The 26994-nt window shown below is 50.3% G+C and overlaps 1 protein-coding gene across 4 annotated transcripts; it reads right to left on the bottom strand.

The window, feature by feature from the left end:
* Nucleotides 1-44: 44 nt before the first annotated feature.
* On the bottom strand, nt 45-26263 carry LOC309344968 (uncharacterized protein). 4 transcript variants are annotated; one of them, XM_081867927.1, is made up of 8 exons: nt 26087-26263; nt 7334-7746; nt 3914-4054; nt 2845-3003; nt 2388-2525; nt 2089-2271; nt 665-832; nt 45-207 (listed from the first exon to the last, which is right to left on the bottom strand). In XM_081867927.1, the coding sequence occupies exons 1-8, from the start codon at nt 26116-26118 to the stop codon at nt 185-187; spliced, it is 1257 nt and encodes a 418-aa protein (XP_081724053.1). In that variant the 5' UTR covers nt 26119-26263; the 3' UTR covers nt 45-184. The 4 variants fall into 4 exon arrangements, with proteins under 4 accessions (XP_081724053.1, XP_081724055.1, XP_081724056.1 ...); XM_081867929.1 differs by lacking the exons at nt 2089-2271; nt 2388-2525; nt 2845-3003; ... (1 more) ...; nt 7334-7746; nt 26087-26263 and adding exons at nt 13696-13878; nt 14023-14160; nt 22053-22214; nt 22476-22616; nt 25700-25837; XM_081867930.1 differs by lacking the exons at nt 2845-3003; nt 3914-4054; nt 7334-7746; nt 26087-26263 and adding exons at nt 22053-22214; nt 22476-22616; nt 25700-25837.
* Between the last annotated feature and the right edge of the window lie 731 nt (nt 26264-26994).

Genomic DNA, 26994 nt, shown 5'->3' with positions numbered 1-26994 from the left:
CTGGAGGCCTCATGTCATGCGATGCAAGAACCAGACTCAGCACATGCCAGAAAGCTCAGGTTTTATTTGGGGATAGAGGTTCCCACAGCAGCCTCCCCAGAGATATAAGGAGGGGGCATGGCAACACATTGATGTCTGTTCTGGGGTTGGGGTCCTCTCAGACAGGGTGATCAGGTTGAGAGACTCAGTCCTCCTCAGTGGAGTTTTCTGGGGGAAGAAAAGAAAAAGAGTCAAGGGGGAGGCAGCCAAGTCATTGAGCACTGGCCCTTAGGGCAGGCATCAGCAATGACAGAATCATGCAATTGTAGAGTTGAAAGGGACCCCCAAGGGTCATCTAGCCCAACCCCCTTAAAGAAGGAACCACATTCCTCACAGACAGACAGCCAAACCCTGCTTATAAACCTCTAAAGGAGGAGATTTCACCACCTCCCAAGGGAGACCATTTCACTGATGAAAAGCTCTCACTGCCAGAAATCAGAAGCTCCTTTCTTGAAGCCATTGGTAAACTCACCCATGAATAGGGCAGGATGAGGCCAGCAGGGCAGCCAAGAGAGAAGCCTGTGGACCTCCACAGTCTGCCCCCTGCCCTCCACATGCACACTTATAAATATTTAGAGACAGATAGAGAAAGAAGCCCAGACACACATGGAGACAAGAATCTTACCTGTTTGCCCACAGACCATCATGCACTCCAGTTTGGTGGGAAACCGATTGCCATTCCCCCCGCAGAGCCCATAGACAAATGTCTCGCACTTCCTGGTGGCTGAGTTGTAGTAGTAAAATTGTGAATAACCCTCACATGGACCAGGGTCCTTTGGCAGCTTGCAGACCTCTGAGGCCACAGAAGGGGGAGAAAGAGGAAGCAGAGAGGTTTTTCTTAGGGCAGGAAGGTGTCAAGAGTTTTTAATTCCAACTTTATGTATGTTCCCTGCATGCATTCCTCTATAAGAGCCCCCCACCACCACCAGAGGGAAGGAATCACAGACCCTTCTCCTTCCAGGCAGAGAGGAATTGCGCCTGGGCTCTTTGGGCCAGCCCAGCTCAGGGACTGAATTTGGGGACCTCCTTGTGGCTGCTGGCTCAAATCTCTGCAGCTCTCTCGCCTCTCAACCCTTTGCCAAATGCTCCAACCCCAAACCCTCCTTCCAAGATCTGCAAAAACATATGATTTTGGGCACAAACTAGGAGTCTCCCTATGGCAAAGGTGGCTTATCACCGAACATGGAGCTACTACATGACTCCTCCTTATTCTGGGGATTTGCAAGGAGTGTCGTCCTCTTTTAATGAATCCTGAAGGCAACACGTCAAATACACCACAGCTGCCAAACTGTCATTTCCACCTCCCAGAGAAGGACTTTGAAATTGGGGTGTCAGAATTTCTAAGGCCACCTTCATTCTTACAAGGTTCCCCACCGCTGAATTTTGAATCCAAAGTTTTAGTGTCCTATTTCAGATACCATCTCTTATCTTGAAATTTCAAATTGCTCCAATCCAAAATGTCCATACAAAGATTATGGCACAAAGTGATAATATTAAGAAGAACATAAGGTGAGGCTCCTGGATCAGGCCAATGGCCCATCTGGTCCACCATGCTGTTTTCGCAGGGCCAGCCAGATGCTTTTGGAAATCAGCAAGCAGGATCCGAGCACAAGAGCAGCCCTCTTCCTTCCTGTGGCTTCCAGCCTCTGTCCAGCTAAGAAATCCCAACCGCTCCGTCCCCTCAATTTTCTGAAACATAAAGTCAAGAACAGAGCAGTGGACCCAATCTTCCCAGAACTCTGGACCCCTTCTGGCCAGCTTCTTGGGTGGGGTTGCCCGCCTTCCCAGAGGGGCTCTACTGCCTTGCCTGGTGGTCAGAGTGTTGAACTAGGACCTGAGAAAGATGCGGGTTCAAATCCCCACTCAGCCATGAAGCTCACTGGGTGACCTTGGGCCAGTGGCTTCCTCTGAGCTTAGCCTACCTCACAGGGTTGTTGTTGGGGTTAAATGAAGAAGGGGAAGTTCAGCTCCTTGAAGGACAAGGGGATATATAAACAACAATCAATGCAGCCATGAATATGAATTTCTGGTGGGTCCCAAACTTGGTACCTGGGCTGATTTTCCCGCAGGCTGCCTCACATGCCTCTTTTGTCTCGAAGTTGTTGCTGTTACCCTCACAGCCACCATAGGTGAACAGGACACACTTCTTCTGTGATGGGTTGTAGTAGTAACGGCGGAAGGCTGCTAAACATCGTCCAGTTTTGAGTGGCAACTGGCATCTGTCACTGCGAACTGTTGGAGGCAGAATGGATGGAGGTCCATGAGGGGATGTTCTCAGTCTCCAGGGCACTTAGGTGCCCAGAGAAGAGAGGTGGGAGCGGGGAAGGGGCCAGGGGTTTTGCCAGTACCTGAGTCCAGGCAGCCCCGGCTGCACATAGTGAAGCAGCACTTCTGGGTGAGGGGACAGTCTCGGTCGTCTCTGCAGGTGTCATTGCAGGGGGCAAAGGTGTGCACCAGTTCCCTTCTGGGGCACACGCCAGGGTGCTCTGGAAAAAGGAGATGGAGAGGAGGAGACAGCAGTCAGTAGTGAGATGGAATTTTGTTTTGAATGCCAGGACTCACTCTGGAACATGTGAGGATATCATCAAGAGGAAATAAACTCCTGAGCATGTGCAGAGTTCATTTCCCCTCCTATGCTCCTACCACTGGCAGCCGCTGCCACCACACAGCTTGGCATGAGGGAGAGGAGACTCTTTGAGTGAGCCCCAGCACCTCTTCCTTGGCAGAGTCCTCTGCCAGCCACACACATGTGCACCCAACTCCCCTCCCCACCAGGTCCCCATATCTCCCGCATCCAAGAGATACCTTCTTCAGCCACTTGGCAAGTCTTCCCGCACCCATTGCTGCAGCACTTCTTGCGTGGCAAGTTGACTGAGCCACAGTCCTGGTCATTGTTGCAAATCGCAGAGCAGTTCGCAGCCTGGCCTGGCTGGGGGCTCAGCCTGGGGCAGTATCCAGGGTAGACTGGGGATGAAAGGAGAGCCTAAGGACCTAAGAAGAGCATCTGCTGGATCAGGCCAGTGACCCATCTGGTCCAGTGTCCTGTTCTCACAGTGGCCAGGCAGATGACCGAAAGGGATCTGAGCACAAGAACACTTTCTCCCCTCCTGTGTTTGCCATGACTGGTATTCAGAGGCATTTATGGGGCCGCAAGCCAACACTGAGTGCACTCCCAACATTTTCTGAATGTATTTTATTCAGCTGATATCTTGTCTAGGACCGACAACTATCTGGCTGCACAAGTTAAGTAAGAAGATGAACTAATAATTTAATTTGCAAATCGTGGAATTGAGTGTTTACTTCAATCTTTACACAACTGAGGTAATTCAGCTTTGAATTGATGCATGTTTTTGGTTCTTTGTCAGTCCTTCTGAACTGCACTGTGATCTTCGGATGAAGGGCTGTATAGACATTTAATAAATGAATAGGTCTGTTTTCTTTTTCTTTTTTAAAAAAACCCCACTAATACTTGAAGGAAAGGAGCCAGTTCCTCTTCCCCTGAAATGAATGGGGTCCCCCTGACCTGACCTGCTAGCACACCTGGGAGCAGGTGAGTCTCTGGACTGAGGCTGTGCACAGCCTGCCTCCCACCTGTTGCTTGGACCCTGCTGGCAGTGCGCCAGGTGGAGGTCAGTTGCCCTGTCTGGACAAGCCACACCATGGCAGGTGGGATGCTGCACCGCAATGCCTCTTGCCTGACTCTGAACTACAGCGTTAAAGCCTACATGGGTCCAGCCAGGATATGCACCCAAACCCTGTTTGCATGGGTGGCTGATCAAGAGCACGTTTCAGTCAGAAGGTGAGGCAGATAGGAGGTTCCTGACTTCATTCCTCCTCCCCCCCAAAAAAGAGGGGCTGATGCCTCTCTGCTTACCCTCACGTGGGAGCATGCACTGTTGCCCACAGCCGGTCTGGCAGCAGCGCTCGCTCCCTGGGCAGCTGTTGTCCCAGGAGCAGAACTGGCCGCACTGCGTGTCATTGTTTTGGATCAGAGTAGGACAGGTGCCAGGCTTCCCTGTAATGGAGAAAGAGAGAAAGAGGGAGAGAGAGATGGATTACTAAGCCCTTCATCGGTGCTGGAAATGAAGGCATTTCAATTCCACTGTGAAAATCGAAAGTTTCTGCCGCTTAAAGAAAAAATGTAAGAGCAGCTTGCAGGATCAAGCTATTGTCTTCTCTAAGCCCGCATCCTGTTCATATCTTCATCATTTCCTGGGAGATGGGCGGGGCTTGCTTCTAGGTACAAGGTGTGTGTCCTTAAGTCTCTCCTGCAGCTTACCTGAAAGTGGGTCTGGGCTGCAAAGGCAAGTTTTCCTCCTGCCCTGCCTCAGAAGCCCAGCAGGTGGCACCAAATCTGCACCCCTCAAGTCTGCTGCTCCCAAGGGGTGCAGCACTTGGCCACAGCGGGGAGGGGGTGTCAGAAAAGGGCTGGCATTTCTGAGGCAATGTATTAATGGACATCCTCGCCTCATCTTAATGTGGATTGGGAACTCCTTGTTCCCTTATCATTAGTCACCTGCTCTTCACCCTAAGGTCCCAGGGAACATTACAACCTTAAAACAAAACATTAAAAGCAGTTTGAAGCAAGTTACATCCACAAAAATACGGAGATTCTGATTCCCTGTTCTTCTGAACAGGAGAGCTGTATCACTTGCTTAGGGCAGTGGTTTTCAACCAGTGTGTTGTGGCACCCTAGGGTGCCTTGAATGATGGACAACACTGGCCTCTCTCTCTCTCTTTCCTTCCCTCCCTCTTGTGTCTCTGCCTCCCAAAAGCTTGCACAGATGTTTATTGCAGCAGCCCTGGCTATAAGCTCCACAGGCAAAGGGTGCGTCTGGGGCTGGCCAGGGGATGCTGGTTGCCAGGAACGGAGGCGGCCTCAGAGTAAGCAGGTGGGTGAGGGAGCCCAGCCAGGGAGTCCACCAGCCCTTGGTGTTGGGAATGGACAGACAAGTGGCAGGCTGCTTTGTCTTTCTTGTGCTTGCTGTGGTCAAGACCTGCCTGGGAGCTGAGTGCCCACTGCTGCTTTTGCTGGTGCTGGCCTCACGTGCTGAAGGAACACTCCACAAGAAAGGGTCAAAGCTAGGCTTTCTGTCACCCGGGTCAAAGACCCAGTCTGGCACACACACACACACACACACACACACACCAAATGTGTGTTTGCATACATACACACACACCCCTCAACCCATTTATTCATAGAAGCCCTGGCAAAGTCTCATTGCTGGGAAGGGGAGCAAATTATATAAGGAACACCTTGGCAAGAAGGAGAATCCAGTGGCACCTTGGCTGGTGGGAGGTGTCCAGTGGCACAGCAGAGCGGCAGAATGCCCCCCTCTCACTGAATTTCAGCATTCCCAGTGGGGAATGAAACCCCACACCTTCTGCATGCAACTCAAGTGCTGTTCCCCTGAGCTTCCCCAGCTTCCTGAAGGAATTTTCATGACTGCACTTCTCTCAACAACAAATGATTGCTAGAGAAATGCTTTTGACGCAGGTGCCTGTAAGGAGAGAGGAGACAGGATCCCTTACCTGGAAGCCTCTGAACAGAGGCGGGTGTCAGCTCAGCCCAGAGGGAGAGGAGCCCCACAAGGATCACAAGAGCACCAGACTTCATGGTGGGTGAGGCTAAGGGGAGAGTCCACTGCCCAACCAGATTGCTCCCTTATATTGCCCAGGATTGCAGAATCACAGCAAGCTCAGGAGGATGGTGAAAGTGGTGAGCAGGACAGAGAGGAAATTCTCTCTCCCCCCCCCCCCCGACCAGGTTTTGTAACAAACGGTCCCAACGGCTGAAAGGTTGTGGGCAACCTTTCCACAGAGGTGCCTGAGTGAGGAGGAGGGCTAGAAATGACAAGCCGAGGATCCTACACACCCTCAAACTTGCTCTCTCCAGTTCTTTGCACAGAGCTAACATTTCCACCCTTGCACCTCTAACGTCATTTATTCGATCTCAGAGGGGCCGGACTTTACCGTCATAGAAGAGGTATAATTATAGTTATTGTTTGTTAATGACCTCTTGATTAATTACAGGTTGAAAAATTAAAGCACAGTCTTATAAACAGTCTAAAACAACTTGCAATCAAGTGTCAAAAAGCCAGGTAAAAGAGTTGCTTCTTCAACCAGCTCTGGAAGCTGAGCAATGAAGGGGCCATCTGCTGTGGAACCAGGTTCAAGCTCCCTGTATTACTGGCAAAGCCCTGAACAACTTGGGTCCAGGATCCCTCAGGGATCACCTGAACCCTGATATTCCAGCTCAATCACTGAGATCATCTGCAGGAGCATCTTTGGTCATTTCTTGGGTTGCTGAGGCTTCTTTGACAACAACCAAGTTGTCATTGGCCCACTCCTCTGGAACTCGCTGCCACTGGAGACTCAGCAGGAGCCTTCTGTGCCAACATCTAAACACCTGCTGAAAACTTTTCTATTCTTCCAGGCCTGTACAGTCAATTGAGAATATTTTCCCCCACAATGGTCTGCTGGTGTTTGTTTCTAATTTGTTTGTTTGTTTGTTTTTTGTTTTTTTGCTTTCAACTTTTCAACTTTTAATTATTATATTGCCTGGTTTTATGTCTTTATATTGATGTAAACCACTGTGAAATGTTTTATCAATCTATCAAGCAAACAAACAGCATCAACCAAAATGCAACAGCATCAATAAAAAGGGACAAGCCAAGCCAGGTAACTGCCAATATACATAGGTGTCCACCTGTCCCAGGAAGCAGAAAGGGAGCCCAGCTTGCCACAGGGGCATGGACACACCATGTGGGGTCTCCCCTCCTTCTCTCAGCTTCCCACCACGTGTGTCACAGGAGCAGAGGGAGACTGAGTGCTGAATCAGCCTGTGGGGAGGGGGGGACGCCTCTCTCTAGCATGCAGATCCAAACTGACGAGTCAGGCATGGACGAAAGCCCCAGGGCCAGATCCTACGCCTGCCTGCCAGGACTCCTCCAGCCAGGAGAGGGAGAAACAGAAGATGTTATCTGACCTGCTAGAAAGGAGTGGGAGAAACCTGGCCAAAGGATCCCTCATGAGGACGTCGTGAAATGAGGACACAATGCCAGCTCAGTTGGTGGATGCTGGAAATCAGGACTCTTTCAGCTACCCATGAGGGGTTTCTCAACTTGGTGTCCACCAGACTCCATCTCCCATCAGCCCCAAGCCAGAACAGCCAGAAGATGCAGAGGCTCATGGGAATTGTGGCCAATTCAGAGGGAGGCTGCCTTAGAGAGTGTTTCCCATGGGGGCTTAGAAAGATGGAGATTGGGACAAGGGAGTCCAAAGAGACACTCACCTGGAGGCATCTGACCAGACACAGGTCCCAGCTCACCCCAGAAGGCAAGGAGCGCAACCAGGCAGAGGCCGATGGACTTCATGGCAAAGCAGGACTGAGTCCCCTGCCTGCACCCAGGAGGCTTTATATCCCATGCAGAAGGAACTGACAGCACATTTGGAAATCTCTCAGCTCCACCCAGAATGAACAGAAAGCAGAAAGGAATGGATTGGTTGGGAAAGGCTGGAGAATCTGAGTGACTGGAGAGGAACCTTTCCAAGCCAGCACCCCATTCGTAGGCAGGTGATGACTCTGTCCTAGGCGTGCCTCTTCTGTTATCAAAATGCAAAGGATCACAGAAATGAGGAGCTGCCTCCAGGTGCTTCCAAGCACCAGGGGAAGTGCAGCCAAAACCCAGGAGACCCGATGCCAGCCTTGTGTCTGGGGCATTCAGAAAGAGGGCATCAGTTGTGCCAAAGGGAAAAGGGCCCCTTGGCTGCAGGAGGCAGGTGTATTCCCCTCTCCAAAGTGGATGTCATTGCCCACCTGGGCTGCAGAGCTGAACTGTGGCTGGGGCTGACAAGCCTCACACTCCTAAGAACATAAGAAGAGTCCGCTGGATCAGGCCAATGGCACATCTAATGCAGCATAAGGTAAAGGTAAAGGGACCCCTGACCGTTAGGTCCAATCGTGGCCGACTCTGGGGTTGCAGTGCTCAACTCGCTTTACTGCTCATGTGGCCAGCATGACTAAGCCGCTTCTAGCGAACCAGAGCAGCACACAGAAACGCTGTTTCCTTCCTGCCAGAGTGGTACCTATTTATCTACTTGCACTTTGACGTGCTTTCGAACTGCTAGGTGGGCAGGAGCAGGGACCGAGCAACGGGAGGCTGCAGAGGCTCAGGGCAGAGAGGCGGAGGGAACTAAGTTCCCACAGGAGGAGTGCTTGCCTCCAGGGCAGGAGAGGTGAGTCACCTGAGGATCGAGGCCGCCCTATGTCTCGGGGCAGTTAAAAGCCGGCCAGCCCCAGTCCCAAGTTGCAGGAGCAACATTGTTGGTTCCTGCCTGAACCCTGTCCTGCTCTTCTGCCAGAGTTCCTGACCTCTCCCGACTCCCTGCTTGCATGCCTGTTCCTGACTTCACCTGACTCCCTGCCCTTGAGGAGCTCGCCAAAGCTGCCACACCAGAAATTGGGTGTGGAGGGGGTAAAAGGTAAAGGTAAAGGGGCCCCTGACCATTAGGTCCAGTAACCCTCCAGCCTCTCCTGAGCTGCAGAGACTCAGGGCAGAGAGGCGGAGGGAACTAAGTTCTCTCAGGAGGATTGCTCGCCTTAAGGCCAGGAGAGGCGGGTCACCTGTGGGCCGGGACAGTCCCTGGCCTCAGAGGAGATAAAGGCCAGTCAGCCCAGTCCCAGGTTGCGGGAGCAACTTTGTTGGAAACCTGTTTCTACCAGCACCCAGACCTGTTCTTCCGGAGTTCCCGACCATGCCCGGCTTCTTGCTTTGGACCCCGCTTCACCCTTGGTGGACAGTCTCCAGACCCTCGACCAAGGACAGGACTCTGACCATGCCTCTCTGTAACCCCCCCCCCCCGGGTCCAGCACAGGACCAATAGACCTAACTCTCTCCTTCTTCAGTGCTTCAGCCTAACTTCGTGCTTTATTGGACACCCAGGTGGACAGAGCTGAGTGAAAGCAATCCCCTTCCCAGCTCATCTACCCAGGTCTTCGTAACACATGCCAACTCATCTACAACAATAGAATTACACAACTGTAGACCATTGGGATCCCTTCCAACTCTATGAAAGGGAAAGGGTTCTGTGGCACTGGGAGAAGGAGGAGAAAGGGCTTACCTAGAGGGTGGCTGGAGGCAGGTGTCAGTTGACCCCAGAGAGCAAGGAGCCCCACAAGGAGGAGAAGGCCACCCCACCACATGGTGTACAAGCTAAGTCTGCTGCCCAGCCCACGTCTCACTTATATCTCAGAAAACAGGTTCAATAGGGGATTCCCAAAGAAGGTGGTGAAGGAAGAAGGGACAGAGGTCAGGACAGTACGTGGGACAGAATGGACATTCTTTTCTTTCTAAGAAGGTTTTGCAACAAACGATCACAAAGCAGCTAAAGCAACCTGAACTATTTAGTATCCTCAGCAATCTGGGCCACCTCACTGCTCATCCCATCTTTGGATTGTTTGTGAAAAAGTTGAAAAGCACAAGTCTCAAGACTGGTTCTCGGGGAACTCTGCTTTCTATTACTCTTCACCTTGAGAGCTGCCTGGAGAGCAGTTCCTCCTCTGCTCCCCCAGGTTTCCTTATGATACACCTGTGAGCCTGCAAGAGCCCCTCCCATCCAGATCCCCAGATGGGATCACACCTTCACGCCTTCGTCAGCCTCCAGCCTTCCCCGAGGGAAGAATGGTCCCTAAGGTTGATTCATGGCACCTCAAGGATGGAGGCAGCAAGACTGGCTCAAACAGAGGACGTGGCAGCTCTTATCACCTGGTTCTACCTGTGCTCAGGTGTGCCAGGAAGCTCTGTCACTAGAGCCTTCCTGGCGCTTTCCCATTCTTATCTTATGCAAAGAAGCATTTCCCAAAACTCTTTGGACAGTGAACTTCTGTTGATGCAGCTTAGAGTAGCATTAGCCTTCTCCGGGAACTTCTCCATGAAGGACTTGCACCCTGGACTTTAAGAAGGCCAATTTCAAAAAACTGAAGGAGCTACTGGGTGAGACCCCATGGTCAGAAATACTCAGTGAGAAGGGAATCCAAGAAGGATGGGAGTTTCTAAAAGGAGAAATATTCAAGGCCCAAATGCAGACAACACCAAAAAGAAAGTGGGGGGCATCTAAGGAAACCGGTGTGGCTCCATAAGGAGTTTACAGATGAGCTGAGAGTTAAGAAGGGCATGTATAAGAAATGGAAGAAAGGGGAAACCACAAAGGAGGAGTAGACACAAGTAGCCAACAGTTGCAGATTGAAGGTCAGGAGGGCTAAAATTCAGAATGAGCTCAGGCTCAGTGGTTAAAAATAATAAAAAAAGGTTTCTTCGGCTACGTCTGAAGTAATAAATATTTTTTATTTATTTTCCAATATCATTCCAATAGCAGCCTCATTATAACAATGTCAATTTTATCCAATTAATACAATTATTAAAACCGTGTGTGTGTGTGTGTGTGTGTGTGTGTGTGTGTAATTATACAATTTACTTAAGCTGGCCTCCTCACATGCTAGTTTTGATGGGTTCCTCTTTGTTTTTTATTTTATTTTCTGGGTTCCAAAATCTTAATAATTTCAAGTACACTCCCTTCAAGATAGCAACCCCTTGTATAACAGCTACAATCTTATGGTTTCAATTCATGTTAATATGTTAAGCAACATAAAGTTTCAAGTGAGGTACTCAGTCTGTAATCATTGTTCTTTCCTGCGTGTGGTAATTCCCCACCCCCCCGATATTGTCCCAACCACATACAGTATGGTGTTGTGTCCTTCATTCCTCTGACTTCATGGTCCCAATCCATGGGGGTGGATGACTAAAGGGACAGAAGCAGCTGGCTCTGGGGCATTCCTGCCACAATTCATAATAATTTCAAGGGGTTGGACAAGGTAATGCTTTGGATCCCTTCCAACTCTGCAAGTCTATGATTCTGTGAAATGAATGTGCCTTGTTTTCCCAAGGAGGATGAAGACCATTGATGGGAAGAGCATTCTTCTGAGAAAAGGCACCTCCACTTCCCAGCCGGCAAGACCCATTTTGGGGAATGGCCCCCCCAGGCAGAACAAGACAGGCAGGCCTGAGATCTGCTGACTGGTGGCATGATGTCTGCTCCCACCAAATCCTTCTGCCACCCCATCTGGCCTGCTCAGCATTCCAGGATTCCCAAGTGCAGAACAGAGGACCACAAGGGCAGGCAGTGTAGGGCTGGAATGACTGGCCACTGGATCTTCTCCCCAGCCCAATTGCGGCTCCTGGGCAGTGCTGGGGCCTGCCTCAGGTTGGGTCTTGTAGAAACTCTGACAGCACCAAGGCAGCCACTTGCTCCAGCAGCCAAACTGAGCATTCTTGAGTCTCTGCCCCCTAGGTTCAGTGGAAGGACCCTCCTGGCTCTGGCTTTGTAATGTGAATCTCACAGTGTTATTATTTTCTTTATGGGGTTGGTTCAAACCACTACTCTGAATGCTCCTTTTCACAGGGTAAATTCACTGGGGATGAGTTTATGGAACCAAGGGGGCAGTGGCCCCAAAACACTGGGGAGCCACTGATCTCAACAAATATCCTCTCCCCTTCCAGGCCCAAATCTCCCCAGCCCAGCAGCTGAGGGGCTTTTAGAGATGCTCTCCCCCCTCTGGGGCAGCAGCGGATGTGGGGCTCCTCTGGAGGCCTCATGTCATGCAATGCAATGCAAGAACCAGACTCAGCGCATGCCAGAAAGCTCAGGTTTTATTTGGGGATAGATGATCCCACCACAGCCTCCCCAGAGATAGAAGGAGGGGGCATGGCAACACGCTGATGTCTGTTCTGGGTTTGGGGTCTTCTCAGACAAGGTGATCATGCTGAGGGACTCAGTCCTCCTTAGTTGGGTTTTCTGGGGGAAGAAAAGAAAAAGAGTCAGCCAAGTAATTGGGCACGTACCCCTTAGGGCAGGCAGCAGCAATGATAGAATTATAGAATTGTAGAGTTGAAATGGACCCCCAAGGGTCATCTAGTCCAACCCCCTGCAAGAAGGAATCTCATTTAAAGCATCCATGACAGATGGTCATCCAACCTCTGCTTATAAACCTCCAAGGAAGGAAAGTTCGCCATCTTCCACTGTTGAATGACTCTTACTTTCAGAAGGTTCTTCCTGATGTTTAGTTGTAATTTCCTTTCCTGTAAGTTGCAGACATTGGTTGGAGTCCTACCATAGCTGTCAACTTTTCCCTTTTCTTGCAAGGAATCCTATTTGGAATAAGGGAATTTCCCTTAACAAAGGGAAACGTTGACAGCTATGAGTCCCACCCTCAAGAGCAGGAGAAAACAGGCTTGCTCCATCCCCCATTTGACAGCCCTTTAGGTTTTTGAAGATGTCTATCATATTTCCTCTCAGTCTCCTCTTTCCCAGGCTAAACATTCCCAACTCCCCCAAGTGTTTCTCATGAGGCTTGGTTTGCAGACCCTCGATCATCTTGGCCGCCTTCCTCTGCACACCTTCCAGCTTGTCAACATCCTTCTGAAACTGAGGTGCCCAGAACTCAACACACAACTCCAGGTGAGCCTAGAACAATACTATGACTTCCCTTGATCCGGACACTAGACTTCTGGTGAGGCAGCCTAGGATTGCATGAGCTTTCTTTGCTGTTGCATCACTCATTTGACTCATGCTGAGCTTGTGGTCTACTAGGGCCCCCGTTTCCTTTTCACATGTACTGCGGTCAAGCCAGATGTCCCCCATCCCATGTGCTTCAAGTCTGGTTCCTCTTGAAGCTCCTCAAGCCCCTTCCTCCATTGTGATAAGGGGAAGATCCACCATCCTTAAGTTTGCCCATGCGCAGGACAGGATGGTGCCAGCAGCCCAGCTGAGATAGACGCCTGTGGAGCCCCACAGTCTGCCCCCTGCCCACCACAGAGAGAGAGAGAGAGAGAGAGAGAGAGAGAGAAAGAGAGAATGAATCTTACCTAAGTTCCCGCAGACCATCATGCACTCCAGCATGGTACGAAACCGATTGCCATTCCCCCCGCAGAGCCCATAGACAAATGTCTCACACTTCCTGGTGGCTGAGTTGTAGTAGTAAAATTGTGAATAACCCTCACATGGACCAGGGTCCTTTGGCAGCTTGCAGACCTCTGAGGCCACAGAAGGGGGAGAAAGAGGAAGCAGAGAGGTTTTTCTTAGGGCAGGAAGGTGTCAAGAGTTTTTAATTCCAACTTCATGTTCCCTGCATGCATTCCTCCATAGGAATAATGCAAAGCCCCTCCATAAATGGGGAAGGAGTCACGGAGCCTTCTCTTTCCAGGCAGAGCGGAATTGTGCCTTGGGCTATTTGGGCGAGTCCAGCTCAGGGACTGAATTTGAGGGACCTGCTTGTGGCAACTGGTTCAGATCTCTGCAGCCTTCTTGCCTCTCAACCCTTTGCCAAAGCTCCCGCCCAAAGCTCTCCTTCTGAGGTCTGCAAAAACACACCAATCCCGAAAAACCTCAATTTCAAAACATGATGAAGCTCATTGGGTGACTTGGGCCCATGGCTTCCTCTCTTAGCCTCCCTCACAGTGTTGTTGTTGTTGTGGGGATTAAAGGAGGAAGGGAGAGAACGACGCAAGCAGCCGTGAGGTCCATGGAAATGAAGGTGGGCGATAAACACAATCAACGAAGCCAATAAAATGAATTTCTGGTGGGTCCCACTTTCAGTACCTGGGCTGATTTTCCCGCAGGCTTCCTCGCAGGCCTCCTTTGTCTCAAACATGTTGCGGTTGCCCGAGCAGCCACCGTAGATGAACTGGTTGCACTTCTTCTGTGACGGGTTGTAGTAGTAACGTATCAAGCGTGCACTGCATATTCCATCTTCAGGCAGCAACTGGCATCTGTCACTGCGAACTGTTGGAGGCAGAATGAATGGAGGTCCATGAGGGGAGCTTCTCAGGCTCCAGGGCACTTAAGTTGGCACTGCGGCTGCTGCCTCCACCAGTTGCCCAGAGAAGAGAGGGTGGGGGGAGAAGGGGTGAGGGGCTTTGCCAGTACCTGAGTCCATGCAGCCCCGGCTGCACCCGGTGAAGCAGCACTTCTGGGTGAGAGGGCAGTCTTGGTCGTCTCTGCAGGTGTCATTGCAGGGGGCAAAGGTGCGGACCAGTTCCACTTTTGGGCACACGCCAGGGTGCTCTAGAAAAAAAGAGATGGGGAGATTGGGGGTGGGAATAATAATAATAATAATAATAATAATAATAATAATAATAATAATAATTTATTTATACCCCGCCCATCTGGCTGAGTTTCCCTAGCCACTCTGGGCGGCTCCCAATCGAGTGTTAAAAACAATACAGCATTAAATATTTAAAACTTCCCTAAACAGGGCTGCCTTCAGATGTCTTTTAAAGATAGGATATCTGCTTATTTCCTTCACATCTGAAGGGAGGGTGTTCCACAGGGCAAGCCCCACCACCGAGAAGGCCCTCTGCCTGGTTCCCTGTAACCTGGCTTCTCACAGGGAGGGAACCGCAAGAAGGCCCTCAGCGCTGGACCTCAGTGTCCGGGCTGGATGATGGGGGTGGAGACGCTCCTTCAGGTATACAGGACCGAGGCCGTTTAGGGCTTTAAAAGTCAGGACCAACACTTTTATTTGAGGCAGAGACCCTCAGAAATCACAGGTGGAGAAGCCTGTGAACTTGGGATTCGGCTGGCACCTTTTGCGCCCCCCCACTCGCGGGGAGACCCGGTATCGGGAATCTGGAGCGACGTGGGGTGAGCGGCGCGGTGCTTTGTATCGACTGCATCTTTCACGGAGTGAAGCCGCATTGCTGCTGTCGGAGAGCGCTGACTTTTTTCCTGTGGACAATTGGATTTTAAACAACAACCCATGAGTAGAACGGAAAATTGGACTTTTAAAATAATTTAATTTGGCACCAAACGGGGAAGGTTCAAACAGGAAGTCCACCTTCCCTTTCTGTAAACAGACTGAAGCAAAGTAGTCGTTAACTAAGGTCTTGGAAAGTCTCATGTAAAGGGTTAAAACTCCACTGATTGAAACTACTTAACCCCCTTGGAAGTAGGGGAAGAGGAAGGACCAGAATCTGGCACAGGAATCTATTCTAATTGAACAAATGGATGAATCGGAGGAGAAAGTTGTTGTTGTTGTTGAATATAAAGCAATACAAGGGGGAGCCGCAACCTTACAGATGCAAATAGAGGATTACAAATTGAGGCCCTATATGACTGTAACTAGAAAAAGCCAGATTATGAAGATGGGAGCCTGGCCTGGTCTGGAAATGGAAAGTTGGAGAGATCCCCTTATGCAGGGATCAATTGACTTTTGGGATATGGACTTGGGCCAGGAGAAGATTGGAGCTTTGGGGGCCTTTGGATTTGGAGGAATTGCAAAACAAGATTTGGAATGCTTTATGGGCCCTAGCTTTAACCATGGAGACCTGGCCAACTTATTAAGAAGGAATAAAAGTATTGTTGGGTTGGAGCTTCCCCGAGATCTGCTTTTTTCTCCTTTAAGTCCCAAATTCTTGAACTTCACCTACTCACGGGTAGTTGTTTAGCAGCCGAATGGTCACAGGAAAAAGGTCAGCGCTCTCCGGCAACAGCTTTTGCGGCTTCACCCCACGGAAAAAGCGATCGACTCTCAGCACCGCACCAGGCTCCTGTTACGCTCCGGAGCCCCTTACGGGGTCCCTTCACAAGTCCGGGGGGGCGCTACCGGTGCCCGCCGAGTCCCACGGTCACAGGCTTCTTCTGCCTGTGATTTTTTTTGCAAGGGTCTCCGCTTCGTCGTAGCGGACGACCCGTTTCCGCGGAGCTTCCCCTTCCGAACTGGAAGGAGACCGCCATTGCCGTTGGTGCCGCCTCCGGAAGCTTGAAGATTGGGAATTTAAAGTGTATACATGGAGACTTTAAAAATTTAATGAGGGATGGAAAAATCGTGGAATGAAATTTTATGACCCTAGGAGAAATGTCTTAAGAGATTAAGTTCAAATATATTAGTTTGAATGAGAAATAAGATTAAATAAAGTGAAAATGGATTGTTAATTGGTGAAAGAAGAGAATGTTGGAATGAAGTAATGTGGCTTTAGCAGAAATGATATAAAGGATTAAGTAAAAATGGATTGTTAATTGGTGAAAGATGAGAATGTAAAATTACAGTATATTAAGATAAATTATTAGGATAAAAACAAAGCTGGAAAGGATTTGCTGAAATATCTAATTGAACTAGAATACAAAAAAGGGAGGTGTGAGGAAGTTAAGGACATAAGCAAAGGAAAAAAGTTATGTAAAGGTGTAATGGTTCTAAGGGGGTTGCTCGTGCGTAAGTTGCCGCCACTCCTGGCTAGGTTGCCTGGTTGAACCCTTTCTCTCTGGACAGCCTTGCACTCCTGGCTGTCTCAGTCGCTGGCAGAATCCGTCAGTGGGCGTTTCTTGAACTTCTTCCAGCAAAGAAGTTCTTTGACGCCAAGTCTCCTCCTACTCTCCCTGCACGGAAGTTTTCTGCGCAGGGAGGGTGTGGGCAGCGGAGTACCCGGGCTCTCCCCACTGGTCTCCGGTGAAGAGTCCAGGAGCCTTCTCTCCGATTCCCCCATCTGCCCCCCTTCACCCCTGGTGTTACGCTGATTTCCTTCCCCAGCAGATGGGCTGCCTCTCTCCCTGCTGGGACCCTCTCCGGCATCGCTCTGGAGCGTTCCCTCTGCCTCTGGCTGCGATGGCAGTTCCCTGACATCCACCTCCCCCCCAGGACCCCCTCCACCCCCGGCCCGACCTTCTGATCCAACTTCGTCCCTTTCCTCGGCCGACGATGCGGGGAATCCCCTGAAGGAGCTGTTGCCATCCTCTGAGGATTCAAAACCCGCTTCCCACCCGCTCCGATCTCTTCCCGCGGGGTCGGCCTCCCAGTCTGATTCCTCTCCCTTGGACTCCTCCCCTCCCTCCTCTTCGGAGGCAGGAAAACCCACAAAGTCCTCTTCGTCATCTGTGGTTCCAAATTCTTCCTCCCAGAATCTCGCTAGTGGTTTTGGTTTATCTGGGAACAGGCTGCGCAATTCTTCCACCAGATACCCCTCATTGATCACCTCAGCGGGGACCCACATGTTTTCTGACCTGGGTTCTTCCTCCCAAGCTACCAAGTACTCCACCTGGCGACCTCGCCACCTTGAATCGAGTATTTCCGTGGCTTGGTTGTGGTGTTCCCTCTCCTCTACCCGCGGGTGGGTGGTGACTCCTCCCTCCCACCCTGGAAATTCCTGCCCCTCCCTGTACGGTGAGAGTAGGGACCTATGGAACACCGGATGTATCTTCATGCTGTCAGGTAACTTGAGCTTGAATGCCACGGGATTCACCTGCTGTGTTACCTCAAAAGGTCCCAGCCGCCTTGGCTGCAACTTCTTGCACCCTCCCTTCAGGGGTAACCCTTGGGTTGACAACCACACCCGGTCTCCCACTCCCAACGGTGCTTGTCTGCCTGCCTCTTGTAAACTTCCTTGGCCCGCTCCAAGTTCATCTTGAGTTGCTGGTGCAAGGCCTCCATTTCTTCCACAAACTGCTCTGCCGCAGGTACACTCCATCCTTCCTCCCGTCTCCCCGGGAAGGCCCTGGGGTGACACCCATAATTGGCCATGAACGGGCTCATTCCCGTGGACACATGTTCAGCGTTATTGTACGCAAATTCAGCCAGCGCTAATTTCTCTACCCAATTGTTTTGTCTCTCGCTGACGTAACAGCATAAGTATTGCTGGAGTATACTATTCGCTCTTTCTGCTTGACCATTGGTTTCCGGGTGTCTCGCCGTCGAGAAGCCCACCTCGACCTGCAACAAGCTCATGAGCTTCCTCCAGAACCGGGAAGTGATCCTCGAGGGAGCCTCATGCAGCCTGAAGATGTGATCCACAAACAACCTGGCTGTCTCCTCTGCCGTCACCGCATGTGAGCAAGCTATGAAATGGCACATCTTTGTCAGCAGATCGACTACTACCATGACTGCTGTCTTCCCCTTTGACTTGGGCAAATCTGTCATAAAATCAATGGACACCACCTCCCAGGGTCTTCCTGGAGTGGGTAAGGGTTCCAGTAACCCTGCGGGGGCAGCCCTATCCCCCTTTGCCCTCTGGCAGCGGTCGCACCCCCGTACATATTCCCGTACATCTTCCCTCACCCTTGGCCACCAGAACTGCATGGTAACGAGCAGCATGGTTTTGTGCTGTCCAAAGTGCCCAGCTGTTTTGGGTTGTCGTGGAGTTGTTTGAGTACCTTTCCCCTCAAAGTCTCCCCCGGTACATACAGTGCCCACTTATAGTACAGTAGCCCTTCCTTTTCCTCAAACCACCCATGGTTTTCCCTTCCATCCCAGAGTTCCCTGATTTTTGTTTGAGCGAACACGTCATTTCTAGTAAGCCCGGCCAGTTCTTGTTTCCCAACCAACGCTCCCCCCCACACCCATCGGTTCTCTGGGAACACGTTTCGGATCTCCGGCGGTCCCTCTCCTTCCATGTACTCTGGCTTCCGGGAGAGAGCATCTGTTCTTATGTTTTCCTCTCCCGGTACGTATTGGATCTCGAAGGAAAACTTGGAGAACTCCTGTGCCCACCGAATCTGTTTCTGGTTGAGTACTCTCGCTGTCCTCCAGTATTCCAAGTTCTTGTGGTCAGTACAAACCTGGATCTTGTGCTGTGCCCCTATTAACAGATGTCTCCATCGGCGAAACGCAGCATAGATAGCAAGTAGTTCGCGGTCATACACCGTATAGTTCTGCTCCGACTTGCTTAGCTTCCTCAAGAAAAAGGCACACGGCCTCCAGCCCTGCTTGGCCCCTGACTGCAAAAGTACCGCTCCAATGGCTCGGTCGGACACGTCGGTCTCTAGCCTCATGGGCTTCGCCAGATCAACGTACAGGAGCTGCTCTTCCGAAGCGAACGCCTTCTACAGTCTTTCAAAGGATTGCTGGGCACTTTCTGTCCAGGTGAACTTCTTTTTGCTACTGAGACAATCTGTGATGGGCGCTGTGAAGTGGGCGAAGTTCTTGATGAACTTCCTGTAGAAGTTGCTGAACCCTAGGAACCTCTGCACATCCTTCCGGTTTTTGGGTGCCTTCCATTCTAGCACTGCCTGCACCTTGCTCGGGTCCATCGCTAGGCCCTTGTCTGACAACTTGTACCCCAGAAACTCAACCTCTCTGGCGTGAAATTGGCACTTCTCCAGCTTGACCCACAACTGGTGCTTCTGCAGTCTCTTTAGCACTTCTCTGACGTCCTGGACATGCTGTTTCTCGTTGTCCAAATAGATTAGGACGTCGTCCAGAAATGCTACGCAGTTCTTGTACAGCAGGGAACCCAACACGTGGTGCATGAAAGCTTGAAAACAGGCGGAGCCCGATTGTAATCCAAATGGCATAACTAAGTACTCAAAGGCCCCCGGGGGGTGAACATGGTGGTTTTCCATTCGTCCCCCTCCCTTATCCTAATCAAATTGTAGGCTCCCCTGAGATCCAGCTTGGTAAAAAATTTCCCCTTCCTCACCCACGTTAAAATGTCATCAATCCTAGGCATTGGGAAGGTCACGGGTTCTGATACCAGGTTCAAGGCCCTATAATCTATGACCAATCTGATTAGTCTCCTTTTTGTCCACAAAGAACACCGGACTGCCCCCCACCGCCTTTGATTCCCTTATGAAACCCCTCTTCAGGTTCTTGTCAATAAACTGCCGCAACTCCTGCATCTCCCGGTCAGACATGGCATACAGCTTACCCACCGGCAGCTGAGCCCCTGGGAGTAAGTTGATTTGGCAGTCAAAGGGTCTATGGGGGGGGGTAGTCTATCAGCCTCCTTCTCGCTGAAGACTTCCTTCAGGTCAGCATATTGTGGTGGCACCAGTGTGGTGTAGTGGTTAACAGCGGTAGTCTTGTAATCTGGGAAACCGGGTTTGAGTCTCCGCTCCTCCACATGCAGCTGCTGGGTGACCTTGGGCTAGTCACACTTCTTTGAAGTCTCTCAGCCCCACTTACCTCACAGAGTGTTTGTTGTGGGGGAGGAAGGGAAAGGAGAATGTTAGCCGCTTTGAGACTCCTGAAGGGGAGTGAAAGGCGGGATATCAAATCCAAACTCTTCTTCTTCTTCTTCTTTGCTTCCACCGCCAGCCCAGCCACCCTGGCCACTGTCATTCTTGGGTTCTCTCCCCCCAGTCAGTGTTCCAAGCAGTAGGCTGACCCAAAGTTGACTGATCGCTGATGCCATGACACTACTGGATCATGCAGTGCCAGCCAGCTCATTCCCAGTATTATTGGGGGTCCTGCCAGTGTGGCCACGTGAAAGGCAATGGTCTCCGGCTGCCCTGGTTTGGCTCATCTTGCTGCCTCTCTGGGGCTGCGCACAAGCAACGTCGGTGACTGACGGATTGCTGTAATGGTTCTAAGGGGGTTGCTCGTGCGTAAGTTGCCGTCACTCCTGGCTAGGTTGCCTGGTTGAACCCTTTCTCTCTAGACAGCCTTGCACTCGTGGCTGTCTCAGTCGCTGGCAGAATCCGTCAGTGGGCGTTTCTTGAACTTCTTCCAGCAAAGAAGTTCTTTGACGCCAAGTCTCCTCCTACTCTCCCTGCACGGAAGTCTTCTGCGCAGGGAGGGTGTGGGCAGTGGAGTACCCGTGCTCTCCCCACTGGTCTCCGGCATCGCTCTGGAGCCTTGCCTCCACCTCTGGCTGCGATGGCAGTTCCCTGACAAAAGGTTTGATTTGTTTTTTTTTTTAAACTGTTTGCATTTCTCTGTTTTTGTTTTTTCTTTTTTTCTTTTTTCCTCTTTTTTCTCTTTTTTCTCTTTGTAACCTTTAAAATTTGAATAAATATTTTTTTAAAAAAACCACACACACACTTTTAATTGTACTCGGAAACGTACTGGGAGCCAATGTAGGTCTTTCAAGACCGGTGTTATGTGGTCTCGGCAGCTGCTCCCAGTCACCAGTCTAGGTGCCGCATTCTGGATTAGTTGCAGTTTCCGGGTCACCTTCAAATGTAGCCCCACGTAGAGCGCGTTGCAGTAGTCCAAGCGGGAGCTAACTAGATGACCCTTTGTTGCCCTTCCTACTTGACAGAGGCATGTGTCCAGCTTTACCTCTGGACAGGAAAGCCCATGGATGGCCCTACTAAGTCCCTCCATGCTGGGCTGTGCAACATCACCCCCCCTTAAGTCCAGGTTCTCTGACTTTCCCTGCTCACCCACCCACTCCATAAAAACACAAGAAGAGCCTTCTGGATCTGGCCAATGGCCTATTTTCTCCAGGGGCCAACTGGACGCTTCAATGGGAAGCCCACAAGAAGGACCCAAGCACGAGCCCTCTGCCCTCCTGGGGTTTCCAGCAGCTGGCCTTCAGAAGCATCACTGCCTCCAACCATGGAGGCAAACAGAGCCATCCTGCCAAAAGTCACTGAGAACCCTCTCCTCCTCCATGAATTTGCCTTTTAAAGCCATCTAGTGTGGAATCTAGACACGTATAAGAAAGGTTGTGAAAGTGCTTTTTGAAAAACAGTTTTGAAAAACATATGGAATTTGCCATAGCTCACCATCACCACCTAGTGTTACATTTGTATAATGCACTTTACAACACACTGAAAATGTTTTATTTGCGGCTGTAGAGCTGAGTCCCAGGTTGGTGGCCGCCATCGCCTCCTGTGGGAGTGAGTTCCATAGCTCAACTATGTGCTGCTGTGTGGACGTCCTTTCTCCTAATGAACTCCTGTGTTTACAGCTTCATATGCATATCTCTGGATATTTCTGAAATGCGCTAGGTGGCCCATGCCACCAAGAAAAGCCCTGGAATTGTGTTTGGTATGCCAGGATTCACTCCTGGAGCATGTGAGGAAATCATTGAAAGGGGAAAACATCTGAGCATGTGCAGAGTTCATTCCCCCCTGTTATGCTCCTACCACTGGCAGCCACCACCATATAGCTTGGCAGCCAAGTAGCCTTGACCCCCAACATCTCTTCCTGGGCAGAATTTAATACTGGTTCTCCCACCCACAAGCACTCAACTGCTCCCCCCACAATCAGGCCCCCATCTCTTTCCCCACCCAAGAAATACCTTCTTCAGCCACCTGGCAAGTCTGTCCACACCTGTTGCTGCAGCACTTCTGGATTGGCAAGTAGAGTCCTGAGCCACAGTCCTGATCGTTGTTGCAAGTCGTTGAGCAGTTCGCAGCCTGGTCTGGCTGGGGGCTCAGCCTGGGGCAGGAGCCGGGCTGGTCTGGGGATGAAAGGAGAATGTAAGAAGCTAAGAAGGGCCGGCTGGATCAGGCCAATGGCCCATCTAGTCCAGCATCCTTTTCTCGCAGTGGCCAACCAGGTCACCCAAAGGGGGTCCCTGCCTGAGTTTTCCACCCAAATAGACACCAAACCCCCTTGTGTGTATGGATGGGTGGTCAAGAGCACATCTGGGTCAGAAGGTGAGGCAGATGGGAGGTTCCTGACTTCATTTCTCCCCCCAAAAAGAGGGGCTGCTGCTTACCCTCAAGTGGGAGCATGCACTGATGCCCACAGGCAGTCTGGCAGCAGCGCTCGCTCCCTGGGCAGCTGTTGTCCGTAGAGCAGAACTGGCCGCACTGGGTGTCATTCTTTTGGATCAGAGTAGGACAGGTGCCAGGCTTCCCTGTGATGGAGAGAGAGAGAGAGAGAGAGAGAGAGAGAGAGAAATGGATTACTAAGCCATTACTAAAATGGGTTACTAACCATTTATAATCTTAAAATTCAGATGGGTCTGCAAAGCATACACCTGAAGCATCGAAAGCCAGGGGAAAGAGATGCTTCTTCAACCTCCTTCAGAAGCTGCACCATGGAGGTGTCATCTGCTACTGAGTCGGGTTTCAGGTCCTGGCATTGATTTACAAAGCACTGAACAACTTGGGTCCAGGAGACCCCGGGGATCACCTGAACCCTGATATTCCAGCTCAATCACTGAGATCATCTGCAGGAGCATCCTTGATCATTCCTTGGGTTGCTGAGGCTTCTTTGACAACAACCAAGTTGTCATTGGCCCACTCCTGTGGAACTCCCTGCCACCAGAAACTCAGCAGGAGCCTTCTGTGCCAACATCTAAACACCTGCTGAAAACTTTTCTATTCTTCCAGGCCTGCACAGGCAATTGAGAATATATTCCCCCACAATGGTCTGCTGGTGTTTGTTTCTAATTTGTTTTTTGTTTCTAACTTTTAATTGTTATGATATGATACGATAATCTTTATTGTCATTGTCCCATACAGAACAACGAAATTGAAAAAAAATCTACAACGGACATTCAAAAACCAACAAGCTTGCTATCCCAGCTATCCCAGCCTGGTTAACCCCCTAAAAACTATGATACCCCATTTTTAAATACAATATACTCCCATAGAGACTCCTTACACTGCTTTTAAAACCAAAATCACATTTGGATAGAAACTGTTTCTCAGGCTGCTAGTGCTGGTCTTTATAACCCTGGACCTTCTTCCAGAAGGCAGAATCTGAAAGAGATCATTTCCGGGGTGCGCACTATCCCGCGCTATCTCTGCAGCTTTCTTATGGGACCTGGAAGCATAGATTTGATCCAAGGTGGGAAGAGTGCACCCAATTATTCTCTCCGCAGTATTTACAACCCTGGACAGCATTGGTTTTTCCCCTGGCCATGCAGCTCCCAAACCACACATACAGACCATAAGCTAGTACGCTCTCCACAGTGCAATGGTAAAATGCCATCAACAGGTCCTTTGAGAGATTATTTTTCTGTAGGATAATTATTTTATTGTCTGGTTTTATCTCTTTATATTGCTGTAAACCACTGTGAAATGTTTTATTAAACAAACAAGCAGTACAAATTAAGATACAAAGAAATAGATAAAAATGCAGCAGCATCAGTGAAAAGGGACAATTAAAGCCAGGTAGCCGAATCAATAAATCCTGCCAATATACGTAGGTGTCCCCCTGTCCCAGGAAGCAGAAAGGGAGCCCAGCTTGCCACAGGGGCATGGACACACCGCGTGGGGTCTTCCCTCCTTCTCTCAGCTTCCCACCACGTGTGTCACAGGAGCAGAGGAGACTGAGTGCTGAATCAGCCTGTGGTTGGAGGGGTGGGGGACGCCTCTCTCTAGCATGCAGATCCAAACTGACGCGTCAGGCATGGACGAAAGCCCCAGGGCCAGATCCTACGCCTCCCTGCCAGAACTCCTTCAGCCAAGAGCAGGGAGGGAGCGATGGCTCCTCCCAGGAGAGGGAGGAACAGAAGATGTTATCTGACCTGGCAGAGGCAAGGCTAGCTCAGGTGGAAGAGCGTGAGACTCTTAACTTCAGGGTCATGGATTTGAGCCCCATGTTGGGCAAAATATTCCTGCATTGCAGGGGGCCCTGGTGGTCTCTCCCAACTCTCCAATTCTCTGTTTCTATGATCCTACGAAGGCTCATGCTAGCTTCACCGTTAGTAGAGAGGCAGCGGGAAAACAGCAATAAAATGAAAGCAGATCAGGAGGAGGAGTGAGTCAAACAACAAGAAGGTTTCTATGAGCACATCATAGACAGCAGGGCTCTTAAATATAGGAAGTGTCAGATCATTGCTACATCTTGCCCAATGTTGTCAGCACTGGCTGGCAGTAGACTTCAGGGGAGATATTCTGCCCACTGAGCTTCAGTCCCATCCCAAAGGGGGAGAGAGGGAAAGACCAGGCGGAAACTATTAGCTTCTGATCACAGAATTATCAGAGGGTAGAGTTGGAAGGGATGAAGAGGGTCATCTGGTCCAACGTAGGAGTGATGGCTAAACAGGACACCACAACTTTAATACAGTTTGAAAAACCCAAGCAATGTACAAAGGGGAAAAAATGAATAAACACATCATAACAATATGTAAAAGCAGCACAGCTACAAAGTGACTCTTAATATCCATGTCTGACCAATAGCACTATTCTGAAATGGTTTGGGTAAATTATTATTATCAGGGCTTCTTTTCAGGCGGAACTCAGTGAGTTCCTCTCAGGTAGGTGCCATTGCCATTCTGAGAGAATGAGGGAGGTGTTCATGGTGAGTTCTGACACCTCTTTTTCTAGAAAAATAACAATTCTTCTTCTTCTTCTTCTTCTTCTTCTTCTTCTTCGCAAACCACCCTATACCTCAAGTCTCAGGGCAGTTCACAGGATAAAGTCACAATATAAAAACACGAAATACACAATCAAACAACCCCCCAATAAACGCCAACCCAATAAACCACCCCAAGGCATTTTAAAAGGGCATTGGGAGGACAATCAGCTAAAGGCCTGGTTAGTGAGGAATGTTTTTGCCTGGTGCCTAATGGTTTATAATGAAGGTGCCAGGCAAATCTCCCTGGGGAAAGCATTCCACAAACAGGGAGCCATTGCAGAAAAGGCCTGCTCTTGCGAACATAAAGTTCTTTTTTAAATTCTGAAAACATAAGATCATTGGCCCATAAGATCATTTCACCCACCTCAAGTCTGATCCCTCTTGCCCCTGACAGAGGGATCTATAGGGAAGGGGAAGCTATGGAACAGGAGACAGTGGTTTCCTGGCAATGAGGACTCTTTCAGCTACCCAGACAGGGTTTCATACAGGAGCCCCAAGCCAGCACAGCCAGAAGATGCAGAGGCTCATGGGAATTGCGGCCAATTCAGAGGGAGGCTGCCTTAGAGAGTGTTTCCCATGGGGGCTTAGAAAGATGGAGATTGGGACAAGGGAGTCCAAGGAGACACTCACCTGGAGGCATCTGACCAGACACAGGTCCCAGCTCACCCCAGAAGGCAAGGAGCGCAACCAGGCAGAGGCCGATGGACTTCATGGCAAAGCAGGTCTGAGTCCCCTGCCTGTGCCCAGAAGGCTTTATATCTCATGCAGAAGGAACTGACAGCACATTTGGGAATCTCTCAGCTCCACCCAGAATGAACAGAAAGCAGAAAGGAATGGATTGGTTGGGAAAGGCTGGAGTATCTGAGTGACTGGAGAGGAACCTTTCCAAGCCAGCACCCCATTCGTAGGCAGGCGATGACTCTGCTGAGTCCTGGGCGTGGCCTTTCTGTTATCAAAATGCAAAAGATAGCAGAAATGAGGAGCTGCCTCCAGGAGCTTCCAAGCACCAAGGGAGACCTTGAGTCTGGGTGGGCTTGTGCCTGGGGCATTCAGAAAGAGGGCATCAGCCGTGCCAAAGGGGAAAGGGCTCTTGGCTGCAGGAGACAGGTGTATCCCCCTCTCCAATGTGGATGTCATTGCCCACCTGGGCTGCTTTCATGAGAAGAAGGGATTCCAGGTGAGGTGGGAACAGAGCTGAACAGAGGAAACAGAGAGTGACACCTGGCTTGAGAGCAGTACATGTGAAAAGGATCTAGGAGTCTTGGTTGACCACAAACTTGACATGAGCCAACAGTGTGATGTGGCAGCTAAAAAAGCCAATGCAATTCTGGGCTGCATCAATAGGAGTATAGCATCTAGATCAAGGGAAGTAATAGTGCCACTGTATTCTGCTCTGGTCAGACCTCACCTGGAGTACTGTGTCCAGTTCTGGGCACCACAGTTCAAGAAGGACACTGACAAACTGGAACGTGTCCAGAGGAGGGCAACCAAAATGGTCAAAGGCCTGGAAACGATGCCTTATAAGGAACGGCTAAGGGAGCTGGGCATGTTTAGCCTGGAGAAGAGGAGGTTAAGGGGTGATATGATAGCCATGTTCAAATATATAAAAGGATGTCACATAGAGGAGGGAGAAAGGTTGTTTTCTGCTGCTCCAGAGAAGCGGACACGGAGCAATGGTTCCAAACTACAAGAAAAAAGATTCCACCTAAACATTAGGAAGAACTTCCTGACAGTAAGAGCTGTTCGACAGTGGAATTTGCTGCCAAGGAGTGTGGTGGAGTCTCCTTCTTTGGAGGTCTTTAAGCAGAGGCTTGACAACCATATGTCAGGAGTGCTCTGATGGTGTTTCCTGCTTGGCAGGGGGTTGGACTCGATGGCCCTTGTGGTCTCTTCCAACTCTATGATTCTATGATTCTATGATTCTA

The sequence above is a fragment of the Podarcis erhardii genome, assembly GCF_964252035.2.
Source record: "Podarcis erhardii genome assembly, chromosome: 6".
NCBI classification, from domain to species: domain Eukaryota; kingdom Metazoa; phylum Chordata; class Lepidosauria; order Squamata; family Lacertidae; genus Podarcis; species Podarcis erhardii.
The sequence above is the reverse complement of the archived record's forward strand: the minus strand, read 5'-3'. Positions and strand labels throughout refer to the sequence as shown.